Genomic DNA, 16,481 nt, shown 5'->3' with positions numbered 1-16,481 from the left:
TGTTAATGACAATGTTGTGCTAGCGCATATGTTTGTCTGTATTGAAAACATTTGGTGGCCTCAAAGGCCGACCACATTGGGGAGTCGAGAACAGCCTTCGACGTCCTACTCCTGGCCAGCGGCGGCCTTGAGTTCGTCGAGCGAGGGCAGCAGGGCGAAGATGTCACCGTTGGTCACGTTTGCGTGCAGTCCGTGCTTGCCCACCGTCACGCTGGAGCCAAAACAACGACACGCAACCACAGTGTCAGAAACTGGTATGACGCACAGCTCACAGCGCAGACTTGCGACGATTGCTGTGCTGACTTACCGGACGCTGTGGAGAGCGGAGAGGAAGGAGAGCTTCTCGTAGGTCTGCCTGACGGGCTCCGGCAGCGAATCGTTGAGCAGAATGGCGCCCAGCTGGGCCGCCACCAGCGGCTTGAAGGTCGACAGCTGCACGTGTCGCAGCTCCTCCGGCACCTTCTCAGTAGCGAGCACACAGTGTTACGCGGGTGAGTGCGGTGTGAATTGGCGGCGGCGGCGGTGGAGACGTACGGGGAACAGGGAGTTAACGAACTCCTGCAGGTTGTCGAACTGCGTCTCGAACACGACGTTGCGCGTGGCGCGCAGCAGCGACAGGATTTGCTTTCCTGCGCGCCATCGATTAAAATACATCAATAAATAAATAAAAATAAATAAATAGAAATAGTGAATATAAATGAATAGTATAAATGAATAATAAATAATAATGGTACCCTGAGGAGTGGCGCGAGGGGCGAACAGCTGGAGCATCTTGACGGCGGCGCGGGTGATCTCGCCCTCGACCTTGATGCGGGCCTGGAGGTAGTCGGCGGACTGCTGGCCCGCCGACTGGTTGAGCTCCACCGTCGCCGAGGCCGACTGGACCTTGTAGAAGTCGAACACCCGCGTGAACTGGTCGAACACGTCGTCGTCCTGGTAGATCATCTTGAGCGTGTAGACGCGCTTGCCGTCCGACTCGGTCACCAGCGAGCCTGGCGCCACACACGGAGGTGAGCGGGAGAACGAATAAGAACGAAGCGACGCAAAAAGAACGAAAGTGAGCAAAAAAGAAAGAAAAAGAACGAAGGAATGGAATGTACTCTTGAGCTCATAGACAAAGTCGGAGCTCTTGGCGAGGCTCAGCATCTGCTTGACGCTGCCCGACAGCTCACCCAGGCTGAACGCTGCACCGTCCATGGACCTCGGTGAGAATCAATGTGTGTCGTGTGTCGTGTCGTGTGTGTGTCGTGTGTCGTGTCGTGTGTCGTGTCGTGTGTCGTGTGTCGTGTGTCGTGTGTCGTGTGTCGTGTGGCAAGACTACGTACTGTCGACATCGTCCTTGACCACGAACGAGAAGGCCACGACGATGTTCTTGCCGGCCACATCGGGCTCCTCGTTCTTGTAGGCCACCGTGACGGCCGACGTGGCCTGCTCAAAGTCGCCCACCGAGAAGCCCACGCGGAACTTGGTCGTCGCATCCGCGCTCACCACCTGCTCATCATCACCCATTAGCCATCATATGTGCCCTGAGTCATATCGTGTCGTGCGCGCGTGCGGTGTGTGCGGTGTGTGTGGTGTGTGTCGTGTGTGTGTGTGTGTGAGAGAAGAGCGTACGGAGGCGAGAGGATCTTCGTCATCTTCCGGGACCGCCAGCTGGCGACCGACCTCCAGCAGCGTGTCCTTGAAGTTCTGTGAAATGTGTCAGGAAAAAGAAAAAAAAAGAGGAATGCAAACAATGTGCGACATACGGAGCCGAGGCGGGTGACCGAGCGGCGCAGGGACGAGAGCGACTGGCGCGACGAGGTGGTGCGCGAGCCGCCGTGCGTGCTGGGGTGGGGGCTGAGAGCCGCGCGGACGCCCTCGTCGAACACGTTCTTGAGGCCCTGCTGGGTGAGGGCCGAGCACTCGACGTACCGGACGGCGCCGATCCGCCGGGCCAGCTCCTCGCCCTGCTCGGTCGAGATCGGGCGCAGGCCGCGGTCGCTCAGGCGCTGGATCGTCTCGCGGTCGTCGCGCAGGTCGATCTTGTTGCCCACCAGCACGAAGGGCACGCCCGGGCAGTGGTGCGAAATCTCCGGCACCCACTAAACCCACAGGACAATACGACACACACGTTAGCTGCGCTGCATGAGCGCACACGCACACGCACACGCACACGCACACGCACACGCACACGCACACGCACACGCACACGCACACTCACCACCGCACACGCACACTCACCACCGCACACGCACCACCGCACACGCACCTTGGACTGGATGTTGTCGAAGGAGGACTGGCTGACGACGGAGAAGGCGACGAGGAAGACGTCGGTCATGGGGTAGGACAGCGGGCGGAGGCGGTCGTAGTCCTCCTGGCCGGCCGTGTCCCAGAGGCCCAGGCAGATGGGCTTGCCGTCGACCATCACGTTGGCGCTGTACATTAGTATAGTAAAGTATATTAGTATATACGCGTTACTTAGTATAATATACGCGTTACTGTTTTGCCCACGGATCCCGTGTGGCCATTAGGGTTTTGCCTACCTGTAGTTGTCAAACACCGTTGGGATGTACTCTACACAGGGCGAGAGGAAAGACTTAGCGACGCGATGTGGTGGTGGTTGTGATGATGTGTGGCTATGGTGAGGTTGTGTGGTGTTGTGTTGTGTGCGTGTTGCGAGAACGTACCACCAGGGAAGGCGTTGGTGGTGTAGCTGATCATTTCGCACCTGTGAAGTAATAACAAAAAATCAATCAATATCACTAAATAATATTGCAATTTTTTTCATGAACAGTATTTTTAATAATAATCCAATAATTCTTTTGATTAAATTAGTATTCATAATAGGAGGGGGTATTACGTCTTGCCGACGGCGCCATCACCCACCACTGTGGTGCGGTGAACAGAAAAGATGTTGTGTTTGTGAGTTGTGTTGTCCCAAAACCAGGCGACGTTGCCAACGCCTTGGAACAGTGCCGCGTACCGACCAGTTTGATGTTTTGCATGTTTGGGGGGGTTGCTTTGGTTATGCGGCTGATAGGGAGCAGCTACTTGTGGAGGCTGCCTGGTGTGGGTTGGGTCTGGTGGTGGTGGTTGTCGGCCTGGACGCGAACGGTTCAAGAAGAAGACTGCCAAGGGCCAAACGACAGTGACGGGCATCCTCGGCTCACTGAAAAAAGGCCGAACGAGCCTGTGGGGCGTCTTCTGGCCTGTTTCAGTCCACGGCCAAATTAATTTGCTGCGGTCAGGTTTGGTGGTCATGCAGATGACGATAACGATGACGATGATGAAGAGGACGAGGAGGCAGAGGATGTGGTGGGCGCGTCGTCGTCGTCGTCGTCGACGTCTTGCTCGATGGCGCGGGCCAGCTGACGACTGAGCGCAGAGGCCAGACGCGGTGGCACTGCATTGCCGATCTGTCGGTGCATGTCTGTGGGCAGAAAACCTGAATCAGCACACGAGGCTGTGCGCGTGCGGCGTGTGCGGCGATGGGTGTGCGTGTGCGACGTGTGCGGTGGTGCGTGTGGTTGTGTGCGGTACCCTTGAGGTTGTCCCTCTCGGCGTAGAAGCGGAAGTCGTCGGGGAATCCCTGGGAGCGGGCGTGCTCGCGCACGGTGATGACGCGGCTCTGGTAGGGGTGGAGCACCTTGCCCTGCTTGCCCATCGGACACACCTCGGTGAGGGCCGTCTGGAAGTACCCCTGGTAGTCCAGCCGCCCGTACAGGCCCGGCCACATCCTATGCTTCGCCGCTGCAATCGTCGCGCACACAAGCCACCACCAACACATCAACCAGCCGCACACCACCGCACACGCACACACCAGCACCGCACACGCATGCGGGTGAGTGTTACCTTTGGAGTTGGGGTTGGAGAGGCACCAGGGCGAGAGGCTGGGGGGCAGGTCGCGGTGGTCGTAGAAGGGCGGGTTGTCCGGATAGGGCTCGCCCACCGCTGGCCTGCTCAGGGCACGAAGGCGCGGTTAGTGACCGACCGAAGCGCACACGGCGCACACGGCACACGGCGCGCACTCCGGAGGGCACGCACCGCTTGGGCACGTTGCAGATGCGCTTGACGTTCATCTCGGTGAAGGTCTTGGTGACGTGGTTGTAGAGCTTCTTGTCCTTGGTTCGCCGGCGCATGGCCTTCTGGAAATCGGACTCAGGCTCGGCGTCGTACTCGCGCACCTCGCTTCCGATCCACTTATCTATATACATCGAAGCAAATGTTTACATCCGTGTGCGGCGGTGCGTGTGCGTGTGCGGTGGTGCGTGTGCGTGTGCGGTGGTGCGTGTGCGTGTGCGTGTGCGTGGTAGTAAATGTACCTTTGTGCGGACCCGACCTGCTTCGTTCATCCTTGGGCTCCTCCGGCTCATCGTATTCGAAGGCCGGAAGGTCGGAGATGGCCTCGCTCACTGAAATGTAGCGATGCGGTGCGCTGCGCGCCGTGACGGGCTCCAGGCGCACGCCCACGTTGGGCAGCAGCATCGACAGCGAACCGGGCTTCGGGAACGTGTGCGTCGGCTGCGGGAACTGAGGCAGCGTGTGCCCGCGCAGCACGCCCCAGATGAAGAAACGACGCCGCGACTGCGGCACGCCGTACATTCCCGCCTGCTGCAGGCTGAAGCGGGCCTGTTCATAGTTTGGAATTGTAAGCACACCACCGCCCGTGTTTTGTTCGGAATTCAAATCACGCACGCACGCACGCACCACCGCACACTATGTAAAAGGTGAAGTACCTGGTAGCCCATGGCGGTCAATGCACGGAGAATGAATTTGACTACGCCGAGCTTGATGCCGCCGGACATGCGCGCCTTGGTCTCCTGCACGCCGCCCAGCTTGAAGTCGACCATGCCGCGCACATTCTCTGTGTATGTGTGAAGAGAAGACAACGCGGAGTCATATCAATTAGTATGACGATGCCACGCCCTCTGATCAACCGAGATCCATGGACGTACCGAGCAGGAAATATGTGGGGCGGTAGAAGTCGACGCAGGACAGGGTGGTGGCGATGAGCGAATTGAGCACGTCGTCTGCCTTGGGGAACCGGTTCATTCCCGTGAAACCCTGAGGTTGCCAAGTCGAACGATTCACCACCAAGAAGGTATAAGCAACCACGAGCAAGGCGCAGAGACATTGATCAATTTTGAGTGTGGTCAGAAATACCTGGCAGGGCGGGCCGCAGTAAATGAAGTTGATGGCACCCTTGGGCGGGAGTTGGTTGGCCTCCATGGCCTCCTTCTTGCCAGTCTTGGTGGCCTCCTCGTGTCGCTCGATGGCATGCTTGAGCAGCGCGTTGATGTCTCCGTGCAGCACATTCGTGTCCCTGAAAAAAAAAAACACGACACGACGCACAGAGCTGAGTTGCCCGGTCCTCTCTCTGGGCACGTAAGACCATGGGGCGAGGTACGGGCGGTTGTTTCTGAAGGTCTTCACAGCCGAGGCCACCCACTCGACGGCGTGCGTGGTCTTGATGTACTCGCACGCGTGCAGGCCTGGGTCGACGCACCCATCACCACAGGTTAAAGCCTTGACAAATGGCGTGTGGGTGTTGGTGTGGGTGTGAGTTCCTACCGTGGGTGAAACCTCCGCAGCCGGCAAAGAGGTCCATGGCGAGGATGGGCTCCTGCTTCTGACGGACCAGCGTGGCCTTCTCGCGCTGGGCGTCCAGCGACGCCAGAGTGTCCTGTGTACAGGGAAAGAGACCCATGGTCAAGCGAGCTTCCTTCCAGGAAGAGAGGAAACTGGGCGTGGGAGGACCCTGCAGGCCGCACCTTGGCCAACTCGACCTCGGCGGGGTCGAGGTCTTCCACCAACTTGGCCGCGGCGTCGTACGTGGTCTGGACGAAGAAGCGGTGCCAGTCGTCCAACCGATAGGCCTCGAGGTCGTCGATGTCAGCGATATGCCTATGTTTTTTTAAAAAAAAGAAATCAAAAATGGTCAAACTCGCTACTCGTGCCTGTAACGCGGGCAAAGGAACGTACCTAACGAGGCACTTGCCTTCGACGGGCACGTCGTCGAGCCTCACATTCTTCTCCTGATACGACCTATGCGAGGTGTTCCGCATAAGCGCAAGCTCGAGCGTGCGGTGTGTGTCGTGTGTCGTGGCGTGTCGTTCGTGTGTGTGCTGCGGCGGAGGTACGGACCAGAAAAGTTCACGGTCGTCGCGGTTGAGGCTGTCTCGCACCTTCCGCGGCAGCTCGCCGAAGCGGAACAGCCGCCGAAGGCGTACGTACCTCGTTTGGTTGGCGCTCCACAGCTTCGTTATCTGATGGATCTCGTAGGGCGTCGCCGGCATCTATCGATCCACAAACCCCATTAATGGTGTGTCGAGGGTGTCGTGCGTCGTGCGTGGTCGTGTACCTCGCGACCCTCCTTCCTGACGTTCTCCTTCATGTCGTTGGGCACGAGGTAGATGAAGTCGTGCTGGTGGTAGGTGACACCATTGAAGATGAAGCTGTTGTAGTACGATTTGGCGCCATCCACCCTGATCGGCTTGTTCAGCCATCTCTTCTTAGCCGCCTGCTCCTTTCGCTGTAGTACGCATGTCGACACGAATGAATAAGCTAGATCATTGCCACGCACACGCACACGCACCACCGCACACGCACCACCGTACACGCACCACCGCACACGGCAGGGAGCGTACCCTCTTGGTGAAGCACGAGTGACAGAAGTGCTTCGTGTCGATGACGAGTCCCTCCTTCTCCTCGTCGGTTCGTGGCGGGACTTCGTGCTTGCGCGCGTCCTCGAATCTGTAATTGCGCGCACATCGCGTCGCGTCGTAAGGTTAAGGTGGCGCAGAGGGATTAAGGCGGCAGGGGGGGAAGGCCTGGAACGTACGCGCCGGTCTCGAGGTCGGCGTAGAAGCGATAGAAGTAGGTCTCCTTGTCGTCGTAGGTCGGATGCTCTTGCGGCACGGGCGGCATGAACACGACGTTGACCTTGCGCACGACGTGCGCGACGACGATGGTCTCGCAGATGTCGGACAGGAAGAGCTCCTCGGAGCCGCCCACCTCCTGCAGTACCGTCTCACGGCCTTTGAGCATCCGCCGCGCGTGCACGGACATGGTGCCGCCCTTCTTGCCCTGCTCCTCGCACATGTAGATCACGCGGTAGATGTGGCACGCCTTGCCGTCGACGTCGTCGGTGGCTGCCACGGTGGTGGCCTTGATCCTGTCCTGCGTGCGCACGCCGGCCTGGTCGATGTAGACAAAGTCGCCCAAGTCGATCCACTCGCCCGCGGAAGTCGCCGCGTCGCCTGCGTTGCGTCGCACCAGGGACTCGTAGAATACGCGGCACTTGTCGCCGATCTTGAGCGTCTGCGTCGACTCGCCCTGCCAGCTGAACTCGCTCGGGGGGAGCTTAGGCTTGGTCTTGGGCTTGCTCGCAGCTTTGATAGTGGCCGTACAGGTGTCGCCCGCTTCGTCTGTGGCCTCACCACCAGCGGGCGTGGATCCAGAAGACGATGATGACGACGAGGAGCTGGACTGGAGTGCGGCCTTCTTGTTTCGTGCCATGCGACGCAGCTTCTGCTCGGCTTCCAGCTCCGCGGCCATGTTCACCTCGCGCAGGACCTTCTCGGAGAAGAGCTGGCGAGCGATGAAGCCTACGAGCGGCGTGACCGTCGCGGGAGTCCTCTCCAGCTTCTTGCCTGCGGCTGTTCGTCGCACGGCCTCGGCTGTCCGACAATAAATAATGAAGAGACGAGTGCGGTGGTGCGTGTGTGTGTGTGTGTGTGTGTGAGCGACACACATGCAAGCCAACGCGGAGGGAACGTACAAGCCGCGTGGGCTGCCCGGGCGGCGTCCTTGCCGCGACCCTTCTTGCCCTTCTTCTTTTTGTCGAGGCCCTGGAAGAAGGGGAACTTGAGAATGTCCTCCGTGTCAAGATAACCCCACGCTTCATCGAAGATGTGGTCGATGTGCTTCACCACGTCTTTCTCCTGCTCACACACGTAAAGCAATAGCGGTAAGCAGCTCACTTGCCTTGTTCGCGACAATACACTCGCAATAAGCTCGTGAGGCAGACGCGTACCGAGAACGAAGGGAACTCGCCGTACGGGTCACGCAAGGTTTCGATCATCTTGTCGTAAGCGATCGAAGGGTCCTGGTTCATCTGTTGACGACACACGCGAGACAAAAGTATTAGCAACACTAAGTGTCATTACCAAACCACCCACATTGGGCGCGCTACTTACGATGATCATGATGCGCTTGCCGATCTGATACTTCTGCAGGAAGGGACGCCAGATGTGCTGATACTTGTCCGAGGGCTCTCCCAGCTTGTAGTGGGCGTACTCCGTCCTGAACCACACGGCTCCATCCGGGTAGATGTCCCTGTGGGTTGTTGTCGTTAGGTACCAGACTGACAGACAGCAGTGGCTCGAAGGCGAGGGAATGGATTCGAATAACGGACCAGTAGAAGATGGTGGAGAGCGCGATGTCAAAGCCCGGCTGCTGTTTCTTCTGCTTGGCCTTCTTCTCCTCCTTCTTCTCCGACGAGGCTTCGTCTTCGTCGTTTTCCTCGTCTTCTGAATCGTCGTCGTCCTCCTGTACGCAAAAAGAAGCGTGATGGGTCCTACACCATTCAGTACATGGCCTCGCTAGCGAGAGACTGGGTGGTCAGTCGTACGTTTTCATCGATCTCATCCGAGTAGGGCACGGCCGTGCCGGACGCGCGCAGCTCTTCGAATCCGTTCTTCGACCTCTTCTTGGTCTCGACCAACGGCAGCATGGTCTCCAGCGAGCAGATCCTGAAGAAGAAGAAGAAGAAGAAGAAGAAGAAAGGCAAAAGTCAGCCAAATGATGATAATCACGTGCTCGCTCTGGCGTGTGATTGCTCCTGGCTCCTCTATACCTGTTGTCGTCGGAGATGTCGTAGATGGTGAAGTCGTTCAATACGCGCCAGGGCTGTTCATCACCCTGGGTGGTCTCGGCGGCGAGAAACTCGTCGATGAGCTCCACCTTGACCTCCTCAATCTCGGTCTCCTGGTGGGCGTAGTGCTTCGACAGGTCGAGGTCGGTACGCGACAGCAGCGAGAACCCGCTCGAGGGCATCACCGACGCGTGGCCGTTGCTGCCGCCAGTGGCGGCCTGCTTCCGCTTCTTATGCTTGGGCTCTTCGAAGGCGTCATCGTCATCATCGCTCAACGCGGCTCGCTCCACCTCCTCGCCCTTGCCCTTCTTGGCCTTGCCTTTGCCCTTTGGATCGTCGGCGTCTTCGGTCTCGTCATCCGAGTCCACTCCACGCTTCCGCTTTTCCTTGGTCCGCTCCTTCTCCGCGCGTTCCTCCTCCTCCTTACGGGTCTCCTCTTCCTCGGCCTTTTGGTCGATGACCTCCATCAGCCTCGCCATGAAGGGAGTCGTGAGCAACACGTTGCTGAGCTGTTCGTTCATTTGACCTGCCGCCGACAACGTCAAAACGTACGTGGTCATGAAGAAGAGAATGTGAATGATGTGTGTGTCGGCACTGTACTACGTGGCACCTACCAAGAAGTTTTGGATCTGGTCGATCACCCAGTTGCCATGCTGGTAGACGTCTTCCTCGGTGAAGCCCTTCTTGTTGGCGGGAGCGTCCTTCTCCAGGTCCACCACCTCCATTTTGTCCGCACTCTCCCCCTCTTCCACGCTCGTCTCGTCTGCTTGTCGGCCCAGGGATCCTTCGTTAGACCATACGCTCTCACGCACACAACGCACAACACGCGTCACGCGCACTCGTGCTCTTGGGAGTTAGGCGCACCTGGGACGACAAGTCGTTTCATGACCTCTTCGAAGGGGAGCGTGCACACGTCCTCCCGCTTGACCAGGTTGACGATCTTGTGGGTCAAATCGACCTTCCTTTGGAAGCTCGCCCAAGCGTTGGCGTAGGCGGGAGCCGGTTGCAGCAGCTTGTAGTAGCCCTGGAGATATGATAAACACCCAGGCGATGCACACGATGAGAGTGAGAACGAGCGCAGTCGACCAGGTGGACCAGCAGCTACTCACCTGCTGTGTTTCTACCATCACCGCTGCTTCGGGACCGTCGTAGTGCACTGTCCACCGTTCAATAGCACGAAGCAACACCTGTGTGTGTGTGAGAGAGAGAGAGAATGAGTGGCGTGCATGTCGTGGTATCGTCCCGTGTGCATAATCGTACCAGCTTGGACGAGCGCTGGCTGCCCTCTTCGCCGAGGTCGGACCCGACGTAGCCATCGGCGGAGACGTGGGCCAGGGCGAGTTCGCCTACCTCGTCGAGACTGCTGACTCTCTCCCTCATCTTCTTTTTGTCCTGGATCATGACGAAGAAGGAGAACCCGTCCAAGGTACGCTGTGCCTTGTCGGAATCGTCAGCACCCTCGAATCGGCCAATCTTATGCACATCGAGTTCTCGAATGCGAGCCGTGGATGTCTTAGCTTTGGCTGCGGGGGCTGCCTTCTTGCTTTTCTCTTTGGCGGCAGTGCCCTGCACAGAGCTAGAAGTCATGTCACCAAATCAATTGAAAAAAGAGGCAATTGGACGAACATTTGTGAAGAACGCTTTGATCGATCCTTGAGACTTCTTGTCCTCCTCCTTCTGTGCCACCCGCCCTGACCGCCTCATCCTACGAAACTATCGATCTCTCCGTTCAATTCCGCATGTCGTTTGTTTTACCTGGTACGCGGTGCTTGCTGACGTGGCACTCCCCCGACCAAAAAGTGATCCTTGGGTTGCTGCTGTTGCACCTTTGTTTATTCATGGTTCACTAGCTTCCCTTTTCTTGGTGTGGTTACAATAAATGGTACATTGCTGGGGTATATTGGATACTTGTCATGGTTTGGTCATGCAAACATCATGTGGTGTACACAGTACAGAACAAACAATTTCCCACATACACACAATATAACTCCAAGAGTGTATCAAAAAGGGTCACCACATCATCAGTATTTGTAGCTAGTACACCTTGTTGCTTTTTTTGTGTTGACATCACAAGCTCATGGACAATGTGAAGAAAGGGGAAGCAACAAGGAATGTGATGCAGGAAACAGTGTCTCCCCAAAGGCCATCTAAAACCACTGGGAGGAGTAGGAGCTCATCAACAGTTAACTGCTGCAGGAGGTCCAAATCAAGATTGAGAGAAGGAGTAGAATGGAACAGTGCTCCCAATACAGAAGCAACAGCAGGAACTCTGACTCATATTGTCAACACCGCCATTACCCTCCTTTCCACTAAGTTTGCAGCAGTGCCTTCACATGGCCTCACACTGCAGCAAATCTGGCAGGTGGAGTCATTCCCCTCACTCCCTCCCATGATGGAGCCTTGGCCACTCCTCGCCACCCTCTTCTGCCTCCTCCTCTGTGGCATTGCTGGAGTCGCACATGGTACCTGATCGTTGGACATAAAACATTTTTTTTATGACCACCCACAAGATGAACCCCACAACCGACCTCACCACCTTGGTGGCTGCCATCACAGCTTCCACCAACACCAACCACATTGTCCACATGGCATCAGGCACCTTCCCCCACCACAAAAGAAATGTGTAGTGGGCTTTCTTTGTTAATGAACTGTTGCAACAAACAACAAAACACAGGCAACTACACACAAGAGTTCACATAACACAACCAAGAGGACAGAAAGAACAAGGACAACATGAAGAAGACCTGTTCTATTCTGGCATTCCCATTGTGTTGTCTGATCCAGCTGGAAAACTCCCACCTCTGAGGCTTCAGGATCAGCAGGCATCGCTCAAGAGGAACGCCAGTGTCCTGGAGGGCGAAGAGAAGATTAATGACTATGGTGGTGACCCCCCCATGGTCGTGACAACATTGGCAGCAGCAGCAGTTTTGAGCCCACAATTGGCATGGGCGAGAGAACAGAGTGGTCCTACTAGGCCTATCCACCAGAGGCGCGCAGTTACGAGGGATTTGTGACGCTGTACCCGCTTGACAGTAACAGGCGGGGCAGTAGACGTGGATTCGCACGGTCAAGCTTCTGACCGTGCTTGAGACAGAAAATCTTCTCACCCGCTCGGGCGTTGCTTGCAACCCTTGAGTTCGCACTTGCCTCCATCGTGTTGTTCAACCACCGCGTGGACGCTGCTTATCAACGGGGTGGTCGCCAGGGCCTCGTTGGCCTTAGAGTTCTCGCCGCAGGGCGTCCACAGCGGTCTCCCCTGAATGTCTGCCCAAGGCATAAACAGCCCAGGACACCAAGAAGTGTGAAGAAATGAGATAGAAAACAGCAGAAAAAGACGTTCAGGCGGACGTTGGCCTTGGTTGTTGGTGAAGCGGAGCCAGGCGTCCGTCGGGCGAACGAAAGACTTGGCTTCGATGCGTTGGGGTAAATCAAAGGCCATGACTGCGGCGCCCTTGTTCTCAGCCGCCTTGACATAGGCAGGCACGGACGATGCATTGCATCCGTCATCTATAGAAGTCTGCATAGACTACAGAGTAGACACATCTCAACAATTTCCTCTGGGCACACGAGGCTACATGAGGACGGGCGGCTAGTCTACGTCCCAGAGAGCCCGAAAAAACCCCGATCCGCAAGCCCTAGATAAAGCGGTAGAGGCTTCAGCGCACCACCTCCTTCCAGCCTGGCGTTCGGCCTTTCGGTTCCTCTTCTGTTCTTCTTCCTTACAACTTCTACGCCGGGTGCACGCTGCCCCTTGCCGAGCATTTGCCAGGTTCGATCCCCTCATCCTCACATTCGGGAATGAATCCCGGAAATTTGGAGCTCTACACGATTTTAAGATTCCATTATCGAGCAACGATTAACCATCGTTTTGCAGCTGCAGGCGCGACTCTCGCACACATGGATGACGACGGGTGGCCAGAGGATGGCACGAGCACGCGGCCGCCACCGGTAAAAGAAACGCCACTGCCCAAGAAGGAGATGTTCGTCACGGCCTGCATCTACCTCAGCGAGGTACCACCCTCATGCTCTCCTACTCTACTCTTCTGTATTTATTTATTGAGTTATTAATTATTTCGCTTGTTAATTGTAGTTTATTGAATTATTATCTATTAAATTATTCACCCTTACCTGTGCAGTCGTTTGCCAACTCCATGCTCTTCCCATTTGTGGCATTCATGGTCTGGGACTTCGGGGTACGACACGCAACATGACACACACACACACACACACACAACACGATAACACTCACATGCATGCGTGCAGGTGGCGGGCTCGCCCACAGAAGTGGGATTCTACGCCGGCATGCTGGCCTCTTCTTTCTCTTTTGCACAATTCATTTCCAGGTGCGCCCACTCGCCCGCCCACACTCGCCCGCCCGGTTTCGCCTCTTATGAAGTGTGCGGTGCGTGTGCGTGTGCATGTGTGCGGTATGTGTGTGTCGGGCAGTTTTTGGTGGGGCGCGTGGTCAGACAAAGTGGGACGCAAGCGGGTGCTGATGGTGGGCATGGCCGGGTCGCTCGTGAGCGTGCTCGGGTTCGGGCTGAGCGTCAACTTTGCGTGGGCGCTCATCACGCGCACCATCCACGGCCTCCTCAACGGCAACCTCGCCGTGGCCCGGTCCTACATCGGCGACGTGACCGACGGCACCAACCAGGCCCGCGCCATGTCCGTCACCTCCCTCATCTACGGCCTGGGCGTCATTCGTGCGTTCTTCTTCGCTCCCTCTTTCCCCCTTCAATCGCGCTCTGCTAACCGTGCGTGTGCGGCGTGTGTCGTGCGGTGTGTGTCGTGCGGTGTAGTGGGTCCGACGGTGGGCGGCTTCTTGTCGCAGCCGACGCAGAAGTACGGGGCGCTGTTCCCGCCAGACACCTTCCACGGTGACTTCCTGGAGCAGTTCCCCTACTTCCTCCCGTGCTTCGTCTCCACCCTCATCTCCGCCACCGGCATGGTTCGCGTTCACTCCCCACACGCGCACACGCCGCACATGACACGACACGACACGACACACGCCCACCAGGTGGGCGGCTATATGTTCCTGGAGGACAAGAAGAAGCCCAGCCTGGCGCTGGTCATCGACGAAACGCCGTCGCCGCGCCGCCGACGGTCCTCCACGGCCTACGCCGCTGCCGCCGCGCAGAAGACAGAAGACGGCGGCGAGGCGCTCGACGAGGAGGCGGAGCGGCGGCTCAGGGAGGAGGTCCAGCGCGAGCTCGACCTCGAACTCGCCGAGGCCAAGGAGCACTTGCTCCAAAAGGTGCGCGTGCGGCGTGTGCGGTGTGTGAGTGCGGTGTGTGCGGTCTGCGTGTGCGGTTTTTAATGATACGGAGCGACACGCAGATGCGGGAGGAGGAGTCGAAGAAGAAGCGCGGCAACTGGGAGGAGCTGCGGCTGATCATGAAGGACGTCGACGTGGTGATCTGCGCGCTGCTCTACGGCCTGCTCACCTTCTCGGTGCTCGTGTTCGTCGAGATCTTCTCGCTGTGGGCCATCAACAAGCCCGAGGTGGGCGGCCTCGACTTCTCGTCGACCGACGTCGGCGCAGCGCTCGCCGTCGTGGGCCTCACCATCGTCGTCTTCCAGCTCTTCATCTACCCCACCCTTGGTTCGNACCCCCTACGCGACCTCCATTTCGCCCATGTCCTAACGACACACGACACACACGACACACACGACACACACGACACACACGACACACACGACACACACGACACACACGACACACACCGCGCACGACACACACGACACACAATATTTAGAGAAGCGATTCGGTTCGCTGATGATGTTCCGGATCGGACTCGCGCTGTTGATCCCCGTCTTCGCGGGTGCGCCATGCCTTCCCCCCCGTCGCGCTGTCGTCTTTCTTAGGACTAACACGATTCTCTCTTTTCTTTGTTTGTTTCTTTCTCATTCTCTTTCTTTTTTCAGTGTTTCCGGCGCTCAACCTGGTGGTGCCGATGGGGCAGGTCGTGCTGTGGATGCTCGTCATTCCGCTCAGCATCGTGCGCGCCCTCGGCGCCACGCTCTGCTACACCGCGGTCTTCGTGCTGATCAACAACACCGCCAGCCCCGAGACCAGAGGCGCCGGTACGCAACACATGCGATCGCTCTTCGCTCTTTTCGCTTTCGTTCTTCGCTGATCGGCTCCCTCGCCAGCCAACGGATTCAGCGAAGCCGTCGCCTCCATCGCCAAGACCATCGGACCCGTCGCCGGCGGCGCGATCTTCGCCTGGTCGCTGACCAACGACCTCTCGTTCCCGTTCAACCACTACTTCATGTTCCTCGTGCTCGCCGTGTCCGCCGCGCTCGGCCTCCTGCTCTCGCTCCGGCTCACCCGCAGTCGCGTCGACGGCGCGCGCCAGAGCGCCGACGAGGCCAAGGGCCTCCTGCGCGACTGGCAGGACAAGGAGCGCCAGAGGGCCACCGCCGCCACTGCTCGCGCCGATGCCCTCCTGTCCGGCGGGCGCAAGCGCACACTGGGCGACAGCGAAGACAATGTCTGAGGAGCATGCCACACGGTCACTTCACGCGGCCAGCAGTTCCGTCAGCACTTGCCCCAGTTCGGAGTTGAGCTGGGTTCAGCCATCAAGCGTGGGCTGTCAGCCAGTTTCTGACCATAAAACTCCGGGTGTCAACGAGATTTTCAATTCATTGGGCTTGGCACAACTTCGGGTGCCCCTTCGAGAGTGCGGGGACTGTAGTCGTGGGACCACCGATGCGCCCACCCTTCAGAGATCATCGACGACACCACGGGCGCTGGCTTCATCACCTTCTGGCCGGAGATCCCCCAGAAGCGCAACGGCGAGTGGGTCTTCGAGCAGATAAGGGTGGACATGCCCGCTATTGTGAGTGCAGGTACCATTCCAGCGGACGCGTCGCAGGCCCCTACGCCGGTACAGTCTCCCTGTCTGGCTCGCCCACCCCCTCCCTCTTGCTAGCGGCTCACCTTATTTAGGCTTGTTGAGGAGGAAGGACCCATTGGCTACCAAAGAGGTTGCCTCTGGTAATTACTTGGTCAGTTGGTAGTTTGTTACCAACCAGTGGGGGAGGATTGTTGCAGGCCTTTGAGGCTGATCTTTGAGGGTTTGGGGATTGTCAATTTAGACTAGTTTTTGGCTGGCCCTGAAAAAAGTCTGAGAAGAAAAGAAAATGACGAGAAAACTCAGAAAGAAAGATGAAGAGGGAGCACGATGAGCTCGCTGAGGACACAGCAGACCTTACTCAGGTCTCAAGCGAGGGATCGCGTCTGAAAGGACCGGATGCCTATCGTAACAAGACCATCCTTGCCCCGATGGTTCGCGTGGTACGGCTCCCTTGTCGAGCATTTATGAATTCGACCACAGTGTTCAATCAAAGTCTCGATCAGGGTACCTTGCCCATGCGCCTGCTGGCCCTGGAGTACGGTGCCGACATCGTCTACTCCGAGGAGATAATTGCCAAGAAGTTCGCCAAGTGCCTGCGAACCGTTGACGGTACGTGTCCCGCCGCGCTCCGTGCGCCTGTGGCTTGGCGAGCTAACAGAACCACATATCCAGAGAAGAGCAAGCGGGTGGAGTTCGTATTGCCCGGTCATAAGAAGAAGAACGTCGTCTTCTCCACATGCGCCGCTGATCGCCCAACCGGTAAC

General features: G+C 57.6%; 4 protein-coding genes across 4 annotated transcripts; 2 read left to right on the top strand and 2 right to left on the bottom strand.

Moving 5' to 3' along the window:
• Positions 1 to 105: 105 nt before the first annotated feature.
• On the bottom strand, positions 106 to 2,703 carry ACA1_163840 (Ras family protein; the record flags this gene model as incomplete). Its single annotated transcript, XM_004337501.1, has 11 exons — positions 106 to 211; positions 308 to 459; positions 535 to 629; positions 735 to 992; positions 1,101 to 1,184; positions 1,326 to 1,491; positions 1,615 to 1,689; positions 1,749 to 2,084; positions 2,252 to 2,417; positions 2,526 to 2,556; positions 2,670 to 2,703. The coding sequence occupies 11 exons, from the start codon at positions 2,701 to 2,703 to the stop codon at positions 106 to 108; spliced, it is 1,503 nt and encodes a 500-aa protein (XP_004337549.1).
• Positions 2,704 to 3,239: 536 nt separating this feature from the next.
• ACA1_163830 (C5 cytosine-specific DNA methylase superfamily protein) lies at positions 3,240 to 10,237 on the bottom strand (the record flags this gene model as incomplete). The annotated part of the gene is made up of 27 exons (XM_004337500.1): positions 3,240 to 3,412; positions 3,523 to 3,732; positions 3,835 to 3,938; positions 4,027 to 4,186; positions 4,305 to 4,611; positions 4,719 to 4,846; positions 4,938 to 5,046; positions 5,146 to 5,305; positions 5,390 to 5,474; positions 5,554 to 5,665; positions 5,754 to 5,886; positions 5,965 to 6,027; positions 6,127 to 6,278; positions 6,344 to 6,514; positions 6,630 to 6,735; positions 6,824 to 7,557; positions 7,594 to 7,661; positions 7,763 to 7,925; positions 8,018 to 8,098; positions 8,181 to 8,319; positions 8,399 to 8,532; positions 8,615 to 8,735; positions 8,840 to 9,383; positions 9,468 to 9,641; positions 9,722 to 9,881; positions 9,967 to 10,044; positions 10,118 to 10,237. 27 exons carry the CDS (start codon positions 10,235 to 10,237, stop codon positions 3,240 to 3,242), a joined length of 4,689 nt encoding a protein of 1,562 aa, XP_004337548.1.
• Positions 10,238 to 12,754: 2,517 nt separating this feature from the next.
• Positions 12,755 to 15,357, top strand: ACA1_163820 (transporter, major facilitator subfamily protein; the record flags this gene model as incomplete). Its single annotated transcript, XM_004337499.1, has 9 exons — positions 12,755 to 12,868; positions 12,994 to 13,050; positions 13,344 to 13,560; positions 13,657 to 13,805; positions 13,875 to 14,111; positions 14,195 to 14,459; positions 14,614 to 14,679; positions 14,783 to 14,941; positions 15,011 to 15,357. The coding sequence occupies 9 exons, from the start codon at positions 12,755 to 12,757 to the stop codon at positions 15,355 to 15,357; spliced, it is 1,611 nt and encodes a 536-aa protein (XP_004337547.1).
• Positions 15,358 to 16,028: 671 nt separating this feature from the next.
• Positions 16,029 to 16,448, top strand: ACA1_163810 (uncharacterized protein; the record flags this gene model as incomplete). Its single annotated transcript, XM_004337498.1, has 3 exons — positions 16,029 to 16,148; positions 16,221 to 16,326; positions 16,390 to 16,448. Coding segments are annotated over 3 exons (285 nt in total), but the record flags the coding sequence as incomplete, so codon positions are not given.
• Between the last annotated feature and the right edge of the window lie 33 nt (positions 16,449 to 16,481).

Source organism: Acanthamoeba castellanii, assembly GCF_000313135.1.
Source record: "Acanthamoeba castellanii str. Neff unplaced genomic scaffold scf7180000084729, whole genome shotgun sequence".
Lineage (NCBI taxonomy): Eukaryota > Discosea > Longamoebia > Acanthamoebidae > Acanthamoeba > Acanthamoeba castellanii.
The sequence above is the reverse complement of the archived record's forward strand: the minus strand, read 5'-3'. Positions and strand labels throughout refer to the sequence as shown.